Raw genomic sequence first — 14,894 nt, 5'->3', positions numbered from 1 at the left:
TTTAAAAGTCCAATTTTCCGTTCTACTTACAAGTAGTTGTTTAGAGTCCAATTGTCCACAGGAAAAAGTCAGCGCTCTCCAGCAACAGCAAGCGGCTTCACTCCACGAAAAAAGCGATCGATTCGAAGCACTGCGCCGCTCACCCCACGTCGCTCCGGATCCCCGAAGCCGGGTTTCCCCGTGAGTAGGGGAGGCGCAAAAGGTGCCAGCCGAATCCCAACTCCACAGGCTTCTCCCGCCTGTGGTTTTTAATGGGTCTCCGCCTCGCCGTGGCGGTCAGACCCTAGTTTTCACAGAGCGGATTCCTCTAGATTAGAGGAAATCCGCCATTGCTTGGAGGCGCTAACCCGGAAGTCCGGACTCCCCTTCTCTTCATCCAGCTGCTCTTGGTGGCTGCAGATTTTCTACTCATCAAGAGTAGCAGCTGCACACTCATCCTGAATAGGCTGTCTGGGGCAAGCCGTCCTTTGGGGGCACAGCTGTTTTAGCCTCTGGATTGAAGTTCAGCCTTGCTCAGAAATCTCCCCTGCATTGAAGTAATGGCATTCACACCTGTTGTAAGAATACAGAAACTGTCTATAATGAATAACACCAATCCACAAATTCCAAGCCATTTATTCAGTGGATGGCGGAAGCTCATTCAGAAACCTTCAAGCAGTGTTTTCCATATACAGTACATCACATAATGCCTCATGTGATTTACACAGTATATATAGAGAGACAAAAACTGATAAAACAATAAGTTTTATTATTCAGACAAAGGGTAAGGGAATGAGTTAAGTCTATACGCTGTTAAGCCAAAACCCCAAGCCCTAGATTCCCTTTGTTGCTCTTTCAATACTTCCTCTTCACATTCCTAAGGGTGTGTCCGCCACATATAAATGTTAAATACAGTGGTACCTCGGGTTAAGAACTTAATTCGTTCTGGAGGTCCATTCTTAACCTGAAACTGTTCTTAACCTGAGGTACCACTTTAGCTAATGGGGCCTCCTGCTGCCTCCGTGCTTCATCCTGAAGCAAAAGTTCTTAACCTGAGGTACTATTTCTGGGTTAGCGGAGTCTGTAACCTGAAGTGTCTGTAACCCGAGGTATCACTGTACTGAGTGCTCAATGAGGTTTCAAAGACTTACCTGCATCCTGTGAAACTTATCTGTAACTGATGTACGTCCCTTCTATAACGTATTTCAGATGTATGACTGACGCTCTGGCTGGATAGGTTGTGGGAAGGTCCACCTGTGGATTGGAAGGTATAAACTTCTGTTTTTCTTTTGTTTGGGGTTCTCCTCCCTCCTGCGTGTGGTGAGTGGGGACCCTGTTGCAACAGTTTATTTTCTCTTTAATAAAGCTGCTTTGCTTTTCAATATACACTACTTGTCCTCTGCTTTTTCTCTCCTACCGATAGGGAACTCCATCTAAGGACTCTATACGAGCTCTATATACCCCATAAGGGAATTAGAGGTATTTTTTTTTCTTTTAGCATACCTCCTAAAGGAAACAGGCTACCACCTCTATGCATACATGCTATTACTAATAGTATTATTGCCAGCCTAGTTTTCTCCTGGCCTGGGCTAGTTTCTGATAGTCCTGAGCTTGGTGCAAGTCAGAGACCTCTCACAGCTGCTGCCACTGCACTCCCAACATCCCTTCTAGTTTTCTGAAAATTATTTATTTTATTCCCCCCCCCCCCCCAATTTATATACTACCTGATTGTAAAAAAAGAAAGGAAAGGAAAAGGAAATACTAGTCTACCTCCCTGGGTTGTAATCGGCTGCTCTCACCTGGTTTAGCCGGCCAGTCAAAGCTGTTTCCCAGGGTGTGGCTACTGTTGCATGCTGACAGCTTCTAGGAGCCACAGGTGAGAGCTGAGTGGGGTGGCGGGCGACAAAAGGTGGACCAACTACCCCAGAAAGAGCATGACATGTCCCCCACTTCTGCTCTGTGCCATGAGTAAATACTATTGAAGATGTGAAGGAATTGGAATTTGCCCTTACTTGTATGGACTGTTTCAGGAAGGGTGATGGGATTTGAAAGGAGAATTTACATCTTATCCACACTTCCTATTGCCCTGCTGTTTTCCCCTGGGAAAACAACTCTTTAGCGCTCAATCGGGGCAAACAGCAATTTGGGTTTCCCCTGGATTGCCATTTCTTCTTATCTGTCACTAAAGAGCAGTTTTTCCCTTGGAAAGGAGTGGGGGTAAACCACTCAGACCCATGCCTAGAAAGCATAGGTCAAGTGGAAATTTTTACAGGTGGGTCCCAATTCAATCTAAAATGCTTGAGAAGCACTGGTGCACACACACCCATTTATTTCACAGGACTTGGAGGCTTATTTATTTTTAAGTCCAAAGCCTGCAAAACTTGTAAAAACTTCCTCATGCTTGACCACATCCCTTCTGCCCATTGGTTCTGAGCAAAGAGCAGTCTGAGCTTGCCTACACGGAATCTGATATTCTTCTACAGCCAGCCAGTGGGAAGGAAGGCGGGTGCCCCAGTCACTGCAGGAAGTGACACACGCCCAGCCCACTGGAAAGAAAACTTGGGGCAAGGCACAGAGGAGCTGCAGAAAGGAGTAACGGCTTCTGTGAGAACAGGATGGCATCAGGTCACATTCGCAGTGTGTTGGTGACAGGATCCAACCGAGGCATCGGGCTGCAGCTGGTGAAATGTTTCCTTGAGAAACCAAACCCTCCCCAAGTAGTGTTCGCAACCTGCCGGGATCCAGAAGGGGCCAGAGCACAGGTGAGTTGTTAGACTCTCTTTAGCTGACTTTGAAGGCAGAAAGTCTCCCTCTCGGGACACACACACACACACACACACACCCTTCCACGATAGGACAAACACTTTCTCTCTGCAAAGCTGATGTGTCTGAGACAGGCTTCTTTCTGCAAATCCCGTTGTCTCTCCAACCCCTGCACATTGTTTATAAGCAGAAATATCTTCTTTCCTCCAGTTTAGGGATTTCAATTCCTGGGTGTGCATGCAAGAGAAAGATCCACTTTTTTCCTTCCCCTGAAGCAACTGTCAGGCATCCATCCACACTCCATCCTTTCCAGCTGGAACTTCTCCTTCCCTGCTGCCAGATTATAAATCAGTGTTGCATGCAAGAGCCCTTTTCAGAATCTGTGCTAAAAAGTTTCCAAGTTGTTATATAAGCAAGAGGCTCGTCTCAGCCAGAGAATTTAAAACAGGAGATAGGCAAGTTTGCAAAGCCTTGTTTGAGAACTCTGGTTTTTTGTTTTGTTTGTGGAGTTGCACGCTCTAGACTTTCCTAATTTAGGGGCCTCTCTGTTTGGAGGAGAGAACAGGGAGGCTTGGATTTATTTACAAATGCGGAAGTTGAGTGTTGCTGGAGGCAAACTGAGTTTGCAGCAAAGAGAAATAAACATGAGGCTGAATATTAGAATGACACTTATTGTTCCAATAAGAGAAAAAAGAGTCTACTGCTGTGGTTTGCAAAGAAACTCCATAGCACATGACCTTGTTTTAACATGGTGAAGTCAGCCTACACTGAATACTTTGGAGCTTTCACAGTGGTAGCAGCCATGTTCAACTAGCTCCAGGGCATGTTAAAAGTTAAGCTGCTTCTACACTGGGCATTTACTATGGAACAACCACACCTTTGTTCAAGGCACCTGCACAATGTGAAAACATTCCCCTCTAATGCTTCCCCTCTTCAGCTTCCAGCTGTTATTTTCTGAGCACAGAAAATCTAGCTTTTTAAAAACTTTGGAATAGCTGCACAATTTCTCAGGGGTAGATGGCCTCTCACTTGGCTCTTTTGGTCAGTTAGTTGCATCACCAAGACTATTCCCATAGGGCATAAATTTCCAACTTTTTCAGACCCAGAACTCACCTATTGTGGGATAAACTGCCTCATATAACCAACCTGCTTAAGTTTAATTAATGCATGAAGGGGTTAATGCCATAGAGTAAGCTGTCCTGCCAGGTTTAGCTCACCTTGGGAGGAAATGGGTAATTAAGTATATTGTTCTCCTTCAGTCTACATGTGAACTTCAGCTGTGAAGAGGTTTGAGCTTGTTGCTCCAGCTCCACCACATGGCTCTCGCCAGCCATTCTGGAGTTCTTCCTTGATGTTGTTTGAGTTCAGTCCCACAATGCCCTTGTGAGAGCTAGTATGGAAGTCTCAGGCTGCCACCTGCACAATGGGGCTAAGACTGGCCTACTTACAAGATAGTTATAACAACTCTGTGGTAATTTACATGGGGGAACTTCGGACACATTACAACATGATATAATTTGTTTTCTTTTGTTTCCTACAGGAGCTGAGGCACCTGGCATCCAAGCACCCCAATCTGGCAATTCTGCAGCTTGGTAAGCCCTCTCCTCTCTTTCAGCAAACAGCAGCAAGGCTGTTGCTTCTTAATTTGAGCCTTGGCAGCTTCTTCTCCCTGTTGTATCTGGTCATTTCTTAAGGCACTGGCTGTATTTAGATGCTCATCTAGACTATGTACTAGATAGAGGATCTTTAATAAGCCCTCTCCCCTCCCTTAATGTGCCCCAAAACAAGCACTACAAGTCAGAATCTGTTGGACAAATTTGCCCTAAGTAATCCGTCCAAATTTCCCTCCTACATTGTCCTATTGGTTAGGAGACTGCAGTTTACAGACTTCCCGGTCCACTTATTTCATATTTCCCCCTTGATATGTACCCCCTTTGCTACATACATCCCATGATCATGCTGATTAGCTCTAGCTCCAACTGGGCGGTTTGACGAATATTCATAGCCTTTTTAAGCATGCACAATAGTTTTCTAACTGTTCTCCTCCATTTCCCCTTGTGGTTCTAAGTCACCCACAAATCTTCCTAGTACCTTATAAGACATTATCATTTTCATCAGAGAAATGTTGGAGGGTTGTGATACCCACCCAAACCTTTGAGAGAGGCAGCACATTTAGCTCTAATTTCATAACAGGCATTAGACACAAAGTTTTGGAGGGCTGAGAATGCCATACGGGTTCATGAATTACTTTCCAGTTGACCAAACCACATCTAAGATTCTGTGGGATAAACAGGTAAAAAAGCTTAGCAGAAACGACCATGCTTTGCTGTTGTAACTGCTTGCATTGCAAAGAAAGAAGAAACTTGTGGTAATAAGTTAAGAAATCGCTGTGAGTAGCCAAAAGATAATGTCTTATAAGGTACTAGGAAGGCCTGGCATGTGTGCAGAGATTAGCAGTGGTGCCCTGAGCCAATAAATGGTCCCCTCCCAGCAACATTTGATAGCAATAGGCTGGACCTGGCAGCTGACTTATCCCACACCCCATTGATCAGATCCAGCTGCCATGGCAATGGAATGGGTGCGTGCAACTCCTCTGTAAAGCTGAATGAGGACCTCGCTCAGCAGAGATTAGGTGTTCTACTTGCTTTTGAGGCCCCTCCCAAATACTGACAGGCGCCCACGGCTTTTTCAAAAGGCAAGCTTCTATTTGCTTATGAAGGAAATAAGATAGGCACCTCTTGATGGCATTTCAACTCTAATCCTCACCCCTCCCTGCCCCACCCAGCTCCTTCCCCCCTGGCTATACAAAGCAAAACTGCATGACTGCCCCTTAAAGAAACAGAAGTTTGCAGAGGGGTAAGGAAGTATGATTGAAAGGGATGCTTTCTCCAAAATGCTCTTGGCAGTGGGCCCCAGTATCACCTCGCTTAACTATTCTATATAGTTTTTAAAAGGTATTGGGCCTGGTCGCCTCAAGAGCCATCTGCACCTGTATTAACTAGCCCAGGCTTTGAAGTTGTGCCTCAGATGCCCTCCTCTCTATCACCATGAATGGCTGAGTGAGAAGGAGAGCCAAGCCCTCTTAGGAATGGTATTCCCTCCAGAGATCTGCCTGGCTCTCTAGTATGATCAATGCATGGAGTGCTGTGTGTGGGAGAGAGAGAGAGAGAGAGAGAGAGAGAGAGAGATGCCCCCACCAACCTCCATGTACACATCCAAACATGTGACCTTACATAGCTTACAAGTGTTCAGATGAAGACACTGAAGTTGGAAGCAGAGCCACAAGATGCAATTCTGCTCTCCCTGCATTTCTCCTACGTGAATGAGCATGCCAATAATCCCACCTATTGTGAATAGGTGACACAAGCGAGACAGGTGAGAATGCAGTCAAGTCCTACACAAAACAGAGTCTTGTCTCTTCTTCTTTGTAGAAACCACCGATGAGGCAAGTGTCAAGGCAGCTGCCAAGAAGGTTGAGGCCCGCCTGGGAGGCGCTGGGCTGAACGTGGTGATCAACAATGCTGGGGTCATGCCGCCCTGTACTTTGGAGTCAGCCACTGCTAAAGACATGCTGGACGTCTACACCATCAACCTTGTGGGCCCAATGTTAGTGACCAAGGTCAGTTTTTCTTCACAAGAAGAGCAATCCCTCCCTGGACTACAGGGTGGAAAGCAGACCCCCATGATGCAGAGTGGTCTAGGACTTGCCCCTCCCAGGCCAGCTCCTGGCAGCACAGCTGACCGGATACTTCAAAGGGCAATACAGCAGCCTTTCCTCTTTGCATATGCAGACTGCTTCATTGTTGAGGGTCAAAATTATTAAGAGAAAAGAATGGGGTTTATGGGCTTGGTTAGTGGGCTGTAAATGGTGACACCTGGATTTGAGTTAGGGAGGTCACTCGTCCTATCTTCAAAAGGCCCCTGGAGAATAGCCTCTGGCTAGGTGAATTCACAGGTTGAGTTGGTAAGAAAAAGTTCTGCAGGATCAGCCCAGCTCTGTGACAGCATCTACCCTCCATTACTCCCAAACACAGCTGAGTCTTAATATCTTCTGTTTTGAAAAAGCCAACTAGGATATTGTGGGGTAGAAATTGAGAGGTGTAAGAAACAAGGCCAGAGGCGGTTGGTCTTTGCAATCTTGTGCCCATTTACTAGCAGATCTTTATGCAGACCAGGTTTGTAAAGCTGAAGAGCTTTTGCTTCTCTTTAGGAATTATTGCCGTTGCTGAAGAAGGCTGCCCACGGATCCAATCAGAAAGGCATGAGCTGCGGGAAAGCAGCCATCATCAACATGTCCACTGTTCTAGGATCCATTGAGAAAACACCAGAGCATTATTTCGCTTTCCCAGTCGTCTCCTATCGCTGCAGCAAGGTCAGGCTTCTCCTGTGGGACATGGGTCAAATCTGGCATTTCTGTCCATTGCCTTCCTTGAAAAGGTTTTTCTATGTACCCAACAATGGCTGGCCTAGTGAGTGATGTGCTACTGAAATGCCTTGTGTAACACCCACCAGCTTTCTTCCTCTCAAAGTTGGACATTTTGTCCATACTGAAATTGTTCTGTCTTACGAGTAGATAAAATTGCTTTGTGCACCTGAATTCCACAGTAAGAATTCTTCCAAAAGTCATGTAGTGGCCATTCTGGCTGAGACTGATGGGAGTTGAGGTCCAAAACATCTGGAGGGCACTAGGTTGGGTAAGGCTACATTATATAATCCTGGTACCTGTTGCAGTTTCCATGCCAGTGGTTGTTACCTCCTAGAGATGTTAGAGTTGGTGGGGGAAGTTTCTGGACCAGTAACAAGTGATGTGGCAACTGCAACTACCCTTTATGGACATGGCAGAGACATGGCATCATCTTTTTAGCATAGTATATTCTGTGTCTCAGTAGCAAAACTGTCCCAGAACTTAGGAGAATTCAGCTTCAGTGTCTGCCCAATCAGTGTTGATTATGTGAACAGCAGGGAGATTGGGTCCAAAGTGAGTGGTCTTATAACCTCAATTTATATTGATCCAGTAGCCTAGTTGACCTTTCTGCTCTCTGTGCATCTATGATTGGGGTCTGCTCATGTCTTCGTCCATCCCCAGGCTGCTTTGAACATGCTCACCAAGTGCCAATCAATGGGCTACAAAGATGATGGGATCCTGTGCACTGCTGTTCATCCTGGCTGGGTGAAAACAGAGCTGGGAAGTGAGCAGGTGAGTCAGCTAAGGATTTCTTCTTAAGATCTCTCTGCATTACTTCGTTCTAAATCAGAACTACACACACACACACACACACACACACACTAATGGCTCATCCACACTTCCTTTTGGGACACATTTCTGGGCACACGTCTGCGATTTCCAGGTCCTGGCAAAGAGAGAAAGAGAGTATTGCCCTGCCACTTTCCTCAGGAAAACCAATGTTTTTACTGCTGAACTGGAGCAAATGGCAATCAGCTTTCCCGCTGTTGTGTGCTCTGATTCAGCAGTAAAACACAGGGTTTCCTGGGGAAAGTGGCAGGGCAAAAAACAAAAAAAACCCAACACCCCACACTCAGACACAGACCTGGAAATCCTGGATCTGTGCCTATAAATGTAGTGCAAAAGGAAGTCTGGCTGAGCCTAAGCCTCACCAGTTCTCTTGCTGAAAGTCTTACTAATACTGTGCACACCCAAGGGAAGAGGCTCCTCCTGGCAGGCCCGAGCATTGACCTTCCTTGCCAACCCCAAGGAGCTGGCCACTAAAGTCTGAGTTAAGGAAGCCGCCGGTTGTTGGGGTGTCTTTGGCAGTGGAAACAGAGCATTGTTGTCATGATGGCTAGTAGCCATTGATAGCCTCCACGAATTTGTCAAATCCTCTTTTAAAGCCATCTAAGTCGGCGGCCATCACTGCCTTCTGTGGGAGTGAGTTCCACGTTTAACTTTCTTTTGTATGTCCTAAATCTTCCAACATTCTGCTTCACTAGATGTTCAAGAATTCTAGTGTTATGAGAAAAACTTTCCTCTATCCACTTTCTCCATGGTATTCATTCATATATACATCAACCTGGAAGCAAAGAGCTCACTAATAGATGCATTTTTATTCACACTTGCCTGTAATAAATACACTGCTGATCACATTTTTGGTTGGAGAATTGCATCACAGATTTTTGGGGTGTGCCGATTTCCAAGGATAGCTGCATATAGTTTTGCTTATTGTTTGGAGAAGTGAATATTCAGTCAGGCCCACACTAAAATTACAACTGAGGACAAACTTATCTCATCCCTTCTGCTCACTCCTTTGGTAGCTAGATAGGCAAAACCATAACTCATGTGGTTGGCTGAGCTCTCATCCATCACTGCAGATTTTCTTGTGCCTCTGCAGAATCACTATCTAACCATGGTTTGTACCTTGCAGGCTGACCTGACTGTCGAAGAAAGTGTGTCTGGCATTATGAAAGTGCTTTGCAACCTCTCTGAAAAGCAACATGGGGTGCTGGTGACTTGGGAAGGGAATGTTTTGCCATGGTGAGAGCCTCGGAAGGAACCAAAGGAAGGGCCAAGGCATAATGAGGATGGAGCAGCCTGAGGCTTTGTAAAGCTTTATATCATGAGTCTTTTGAATAAAAATTGAAGCGGTATCTCTTGGGTCTCTTGTCTTCTGTCCCCAAATGTGACATGTAAAGAAATGGGATTCCACTCCCAGTCCTATCTCCACTCACCAGCCCTGGGTTACTGGCACGCCTCCCTCAACGAAACATGCACCCATTTATATCCTACTTGCTCTCCCTTGCAGAAGCAGTTTTATAATTAAGGCAAAACAGAGGCCTGGTGAACCCAACCCTCAAAAGGCTGCTGGCAGTTTTGCTTTCACCAGTACATCACAAGGTTTCTCAAATTAGGAGGCAACTTGGAGTGAGCTGGCCACCTCTGCAGTCATGTGTCCTTAGGGCTCAATTTTTAGACTAGGACTGCTCTTTTGAGCACTGTAAGTGCTGTGACACAAGAAGACTAGGTATTGGAAACAAAAAAGGTACTTTGTATGTGAGATATGGCACTGGCAAAATTGTTAAGATTTTTTAAAATACTGAAGTCTTTCTTGTGCACGAGTGATAGAGAGATCTTGTGCTAGACCTCTGTAGTTGGTACTTTTCTTATCACAGCCTTGAAGGCAATTCTCCACACATAGTGGATTGTTGAAATCTGCATGCCTTCTGTGTGCAGAAAGTGGTGAAAATAGGCACAGGAGTGTCATCAACATGGCTGGAAGCAAATGGAAGGAGGGGAGTGGCATGAATTGCTGCCCACTAAAAACATCACCACACCCCACAAATCGCTCATCATCATAAAAGAAATGTGCCATCATGAGCCTTTCACAAAAGCAGCACCTGCAGCTGCATCCTGGGCTTTCTACTTGCCAGATTTTCCACAGTAAAGGGAAATTCAGATTAAAGTGCAGAAGAAAGTCTGGCCTGTCATTCTGATTATGCAATATATGGATGCTGCAAAAACGCTTATTTGTACAAGCAGCACCAATTCCATAATAAGCTTCCATCTTATTACTCGTCTGGGTTGGGTGGAGAGAGAAGGTCAGGCCAAAACCAGAGCAATTGGCCAGAAGACCTCCGCTTCTCTCCCTATGGCTGCAAGATGATTTTGTGGGTTTGCCTTGCAGCAAGTCCAGATCACAGTTTAGAGCTGCACAAATGCATGACGATGGGCCAGGATAAATGGGTGATACCTCTCAATTCAAGCTTAGTGTTAGCTACATACTTTCAAGCTGTTGTTATCAGAGATGGTACATCTTGAATTCAATTATCATTTTAACAACACCTACAATTTCCCCTTTTGCACACTCTGGTGTGTAATCCCACTAGCTAAGGATTATACTCAGCATTAATACATTGAGTTGCTGCATCAAACCACCACACCTTTCCATCTGGATACTGTGAGACAATGAAGCCTTGGCCACTCTATAAAGTTTGAAGAAAGGAAGCCTTCTGGGCCCAGGGAAAGGACCGAGGGGCATGTGTGGAAGAGAACAGCAGAAGGGTGTTTTGGAATAGGGAAAAGGAGACGGAGTTAACCATAGGCACTGTAGGATGGCCACTGGAAAGCTGGGCTTTGGTTCAGGCATGGAGGACAAACTGGGAGATGGGGGCTGAAGCCAATGTCCCTGAGGAAAAAAGGTAGAGCAGGGAGGCTGTGGACTCTCTTCCTGGCCTTGGAGTGTGTGAAATAAGTATGTTTGTGGGTGCTTCTCTTTTGGGATGTCCTCAGAGCACATCTGGACACTCCAGTGAGTCCCTCCTAGGGCCATGAGGAGTCAAAGAAATGGTACCAATAAAAGCAGCAAAGAGTAGGCACACCTGCAAACAGGCTTTCATACTATACTTATGTGAAAATGAAGAATACTGGTCACTGCCTGTAATAAAGAGATTGATTGATTGGTTATGTGAAAATGAAGCATAATTTGTATGACAGTCACCATGGGAAGAAAGTGATTCTGTGCTTTCTGTCAGAGAGGACAGCCGCTTAACATTTCTGGATTCCAAGCAATGGGAGAGGTGAGGGAAGCACGATGGGACGTCCTCGCAGGGCAAGAGGCATGACAAGGAGCATCATGGATCTTCTCCGAAAGACGGCCTGCTTGGCCTACGGAAGGGTCTTGTTCTTTATTCAGCTGCTGCAGAAGGAAGTTGTTTGTGGAAACAAGGGACCTGGCAAGAAGGAAACAATGAACAGGGACCACCCTTGACTGAGCCCAGCATCTCTGAATGAGTTAGCTTTCTTGGACTTTCAAACCAACAAGAAAAGCTACGTACTTCAAACAGGAGTTTCATTAGTTGCCAACCTGTAAGTCTCCAACTTGATATTTTCAATCATTGGACATGTGGCATAGGGACTAATCCTGACCCTTACCAGAGGGTTTAATTGTCCCATAACCCATGTCCCACTATAAACCAGGTCACATTGCTCATGGCATTAGTTAATGGACAGGAGGGCATGGTTCAATCCTGTCTTGGGTTTGCAAACAGGTACTTGCAGCCAAACCAGGATTTTGCCTCTTGCGTTTTCCCTGCACAGCAGCCAAGGCAAGAAGAAATAAAAGGTGCTTTTTGTGAGCATCAGCAGAGCACAGGAGAAGTCCTGCCTGCTGCATTTGCTTACAAAAAGCAGCTTTCCTTCTCCCCTCCGAAAGGTGTCTATCACAAGCATCAGCAAAGGACAGGATCTGCTATCAATACTCTTTTCTTCTTCCCCTCTACATCAAATTTGCAATCCCCACTGTGACTGTGAAAGAGACTCTGACTCTCTCAACTAGTCACTTTTTCAGATTAGCCCACCTCACAGTGATGTTGTGATGACAAAAGTGGGGGGGGGGCACCATAAATGCCATGCTGAGCTGCTTTTAGGAAGGGAGGGATACAAAATGGAATGACAGCCCTACGTCCCCTCCCCTAAATGGAACTGCCAAACTTAATTTACCTTTGGCTCTCCTTCAGCAAACTGATGGTGTCCTGTTGCTTTTTAAGCTGCTTTAATTCAAAAGTTAAGATGTCCACCTGGGCATTCAGCTGCTCATTTCTACTTAACAACTCATCTAGGAGAAAAATATCAGCGGATGAGCAAAGCTAGAGCTGTGCTTGATCAAAGGCATGGGAAAAGGTACAGAGCAAAGTGACCCATGAAACCCCACCTATTATTCTAGCTATGATCATTTGAAGTCTTTCAAATGGCTTTTTGGGGTATCCATTTTATTCTGAATCTAGGCGCAGCAGAAGAACAGAGATAGTATGAAAACTGAACTGGAACATGCACCCCTTTGGAGACTTTGTTTTACCACCCGTATTGTAGACTTCGAATGTACTTTTGTATTGTTGAGATGCTGCTACTGCTGTTTAGTTTTTAATCAACACTTTTAATCTTTTTTTAAAAACAACACACTATTTTATTTATAGCCTGCCCTTCCTCCAATAAACTCATGCCCTCATTCCTGCCCCCTATTTAATCCTTGTGACTGGCCCAAGAAGGTGCAGTAAACTTAATGGCTATCAGCACGGTTCAAAATCTGGTTCCTTCCAGCTCCTTTGTCACCCTGTCCATCCTTCTATGTCATCTTGCATCTCTCTGGCTTCACCCCAAGCCCCTCCCCCATGGCTGGATGTTGTGGTACTAATCTGCCTTCCCCAGCTGAGAGGAAGTTCTCCCAGGCAAGCTCTGTAGCAATGGGCACTGGTGGTGGAAATGGCACAATGAAACATCCTATGGGGGACACTGTCTATTTTACTGGGGCAGGGGCTTGTGCCTGTGATCTTCAACGCCAGCCCGAGTCTTGACTCGAGCAGGAGAGATAGTCAATCTCTCATTCATATGGAGCATGTAGAAACAGCAGTTAGGCTGACTGATTATGTGAAAGCCTCCCTCAACACAAGTGTAGAAATGTCCTAGGATTGACAAATGCAGTCAGACATCGCTCTGGTATTTTACCAGTGAACCTACCATAAGAGAGAGAATATATTCCATGGGAGCTGGAACTGGAGGTGACGGCGGCGGCAGCAGCACCTTCCACGCCTCTTTCTTTGAAAGGTGGGCTCTGACTCTCTTCCACCTTCTGTTGGGGAGGGAAGGAAAGCGTTGGTAGGGTAGTTCAACAAGGAGGAAAGGGGACTCTGTTGGTCTGACATAAATATGTGGCCACGCATGTGAGATCAAGAAGGTTTCTTCTTTAGGCAGGGCTAGAGATTTCTGAAGACAACACCATCCCGTCACCAATCAGCCCGGGACCTTCTAAATAAAGCAATGTTTGTTTTTTGGCATTCAGATGCAATGCATGCAATGAAACCGCAACATAAAACCCCCATGACTATGAAGAGAGTATAGAGGTTTTGAGAATATTGGGTTGCAAAGAAGGTGCTGTGAGGCCTGTGTTTGCTGGGAGAGCAATCCAGAGGCTGTAGGGTACTGTTTATGAGAGTGTGTGGCAGTGGGAGGCTACCCAGATACCCAGAGGGAAGCTGTGCTGTGTGGGTTTTGCATCACATTCTGGTGTTTAAAGAAAAATACAAAGCGCTCAGGCTCAGTGTCAGATGGCAGGAGACCCCAGTGTGTTGGGGGTCTGTGGACATTTCTTGTTCTGTCATTTGGAGATGGCATAGCAGCCGACGGGGCTGGCATGGAGGGTGACAAGTGCTGGCACAGCCACTGCCTGGGTCAGGGAGGGGTCCTTCTGAGTCTATGGGGGCTCTCAGCCACTGCCTGACCACTGGCACACGGTGATCCACATAAGTCACAGGCTCTGGGCTGGACGGCTCCATAATTCAGAGCAGCAGCACGGACTTGCGCACATGGCTTATCAGATAGCTGGACAGTAAGTTATCTTAATTATAAAACATTAAAGATTCTCTCATAAAACAGAACTAGGTTTGCTTCCACTTTACCGAGGAAGGAAGAGGGAAGCAATGGTGAAAAGCACGTACCCTCATAGCTTTGTCGATGGCACTGCTGCAGTGCTGCTGAGAATACTTTGGTTGTTCCCTAGGAAGCTGGCAACTGAACCCTGAGGAGCTGGGGCCTAGCACGGCTTTGCGGGCTGAGCAAACATCCTGCTGTGAACGGGCAGCCGCCATCAAGTATGCAAGCAAATCGCGTGCTGGAGCTACAAGACAATAAAAGCACAAACCAGATTAAAACATGGTAAGTGGGACCTGCAGCCAAATGTTGCAGTGTGTATATTGCTCCTGATCAGGGTTCCAGCCAACCAGCCCTGCCCTGTCTCAGGATAACCCAGTCAGCCCCACCCCCACCCCACCTCTCCTGACCCTGTCGTTCACATTCTTTGGCTACTGCACATACTCAGTCCCCAGTGACCTGCTCTGGATGTTGTTGCTGTCGTTCCATTTGTGTTTTTTCCCCTTCTAAAGATTTTCTGTACTATTGCAAATTTCAGGATCCCCCAAAATATGTTGGTATATCCTGGTTGCTCTGTAGCTTTCAGCTTTTAAAGTTAGTTTTAATTTAGTTTTAATTTTGTATTAATTGGTTTTAACTCGCCTTATCAATACTGTATTTTACAGAGTGGTGACCAGAGGACATAAGTCTGGATTTTATCTGCTTGGAGGTCTGGTTTTTCTTTTTAAAAATACATTTTTATTAAAAGATTTTTAATGAGTAACAAAAGTACATTCAG

At 45.8% G+C, this 14,894-nt stretch overlaps 2 protein-coding genes across 3 annotated transcripts in view; one reads left to right on the top strand and one right to left on the bottom strand.

Annotated features, from left to right (window-relative positions):
* Window positions 1-2,483: 2,483 nt before the first annotated feature.
* On the top strand, window positions 2,484-9,343 carry LOC310683177 (C-signal-like). The gene is made up of 6 exons (XM_083452825.1): window positions 2,484-2,741; window positions 4,283-4,334; window positions 6,174-6,361; window positions 6,953-7,114; window positions 7,829-7,939; window positions 9,123-9,343. Exons 1-6 carry the CDS (start codon window positions 2,595-2,597, stop codon window positions 9,234-9,236), a joined length of 774 nt encoding a protein of 257 aa, XP_083308951.1. The 5' UTR covers window positions 2,484-2,594; the 3' UTR covers window positions 9,237-9,343.
* Window positions 8,787-14,894, bottom strand: part of LRRC36 (leucine rich repeat containing 36) — a 24,967-nt gene continuing 18,859 nt past the window's right edge. For both annotated transcript variants that reach the window (XM_083452776.1, XM_083452777.1), the window contains 4 exons: window positions 14,185-14,363; window positions 13,208-13,319; window positions 12,194-12,308; window positions 8,787-11,424 (listed from right to left, as the gene is read on the bottom strand). In XM_083452776.1, the coding sequence (XP_083308902.1) occupies window positions 11,223-11,424; window positions 12,194-12,308; window positions 13,208-13,319; window positions 14,185-14,363 (608 nt within the window). In that variant the 3' untranslated portion in view covers window positions 8,787-11,222. The remainder of the gene's footprint in view (window positions 11,425-12,193; window positions 12,309-13,207; window positions 13,320-14,184; window positions 14,364-14,894) is intronic.

This window comes from Podarcis tiliguerta (assembly GCF_965153285.1).
Source record: "Podarcis tiliguerta genome assembly, chromosome: 8".
In the NCBI taxonomy this organism is placed as follows: Eukaryota; Metazoa; Chordata; class Lepidosauria; order Squamata; family Lacertidae; genus Podarcis; species Podarcis tiliguerta.
Note: the sequence above shows the minus strand (reverse complement) of the source record. Positions and strands in the feature narration are given on the sequence as shown.

What these genes read in the sequence shown, in the direction of transcription:
- LOC310683177 (XM_083452825.1), top strand. Translation starts at nt 2,595, where the DNA reads ATGGCATCAGGTCACATTCGCAGTGTGTTGGTGACAGGATCCAACCGA. An exon ending in CAGAAGGGGCCAGAGCACAG is followed by an intron (nt 2,742 to 4,282) that starts GTGAGTTGTTAG and finishes TGTTTCCTACAG; the next exon opens with GAGCTGAGGCACCTGGCATC. An exon ending in TCTGGCAATTCTGCAGCTTG is followed by an intron (nt 4,335 to 6,173) that starts GTAAGCCCTCTC and finishes TCTTCTTTGTAG; the next exon opens with AAACCACCGATGAGGCAAGT.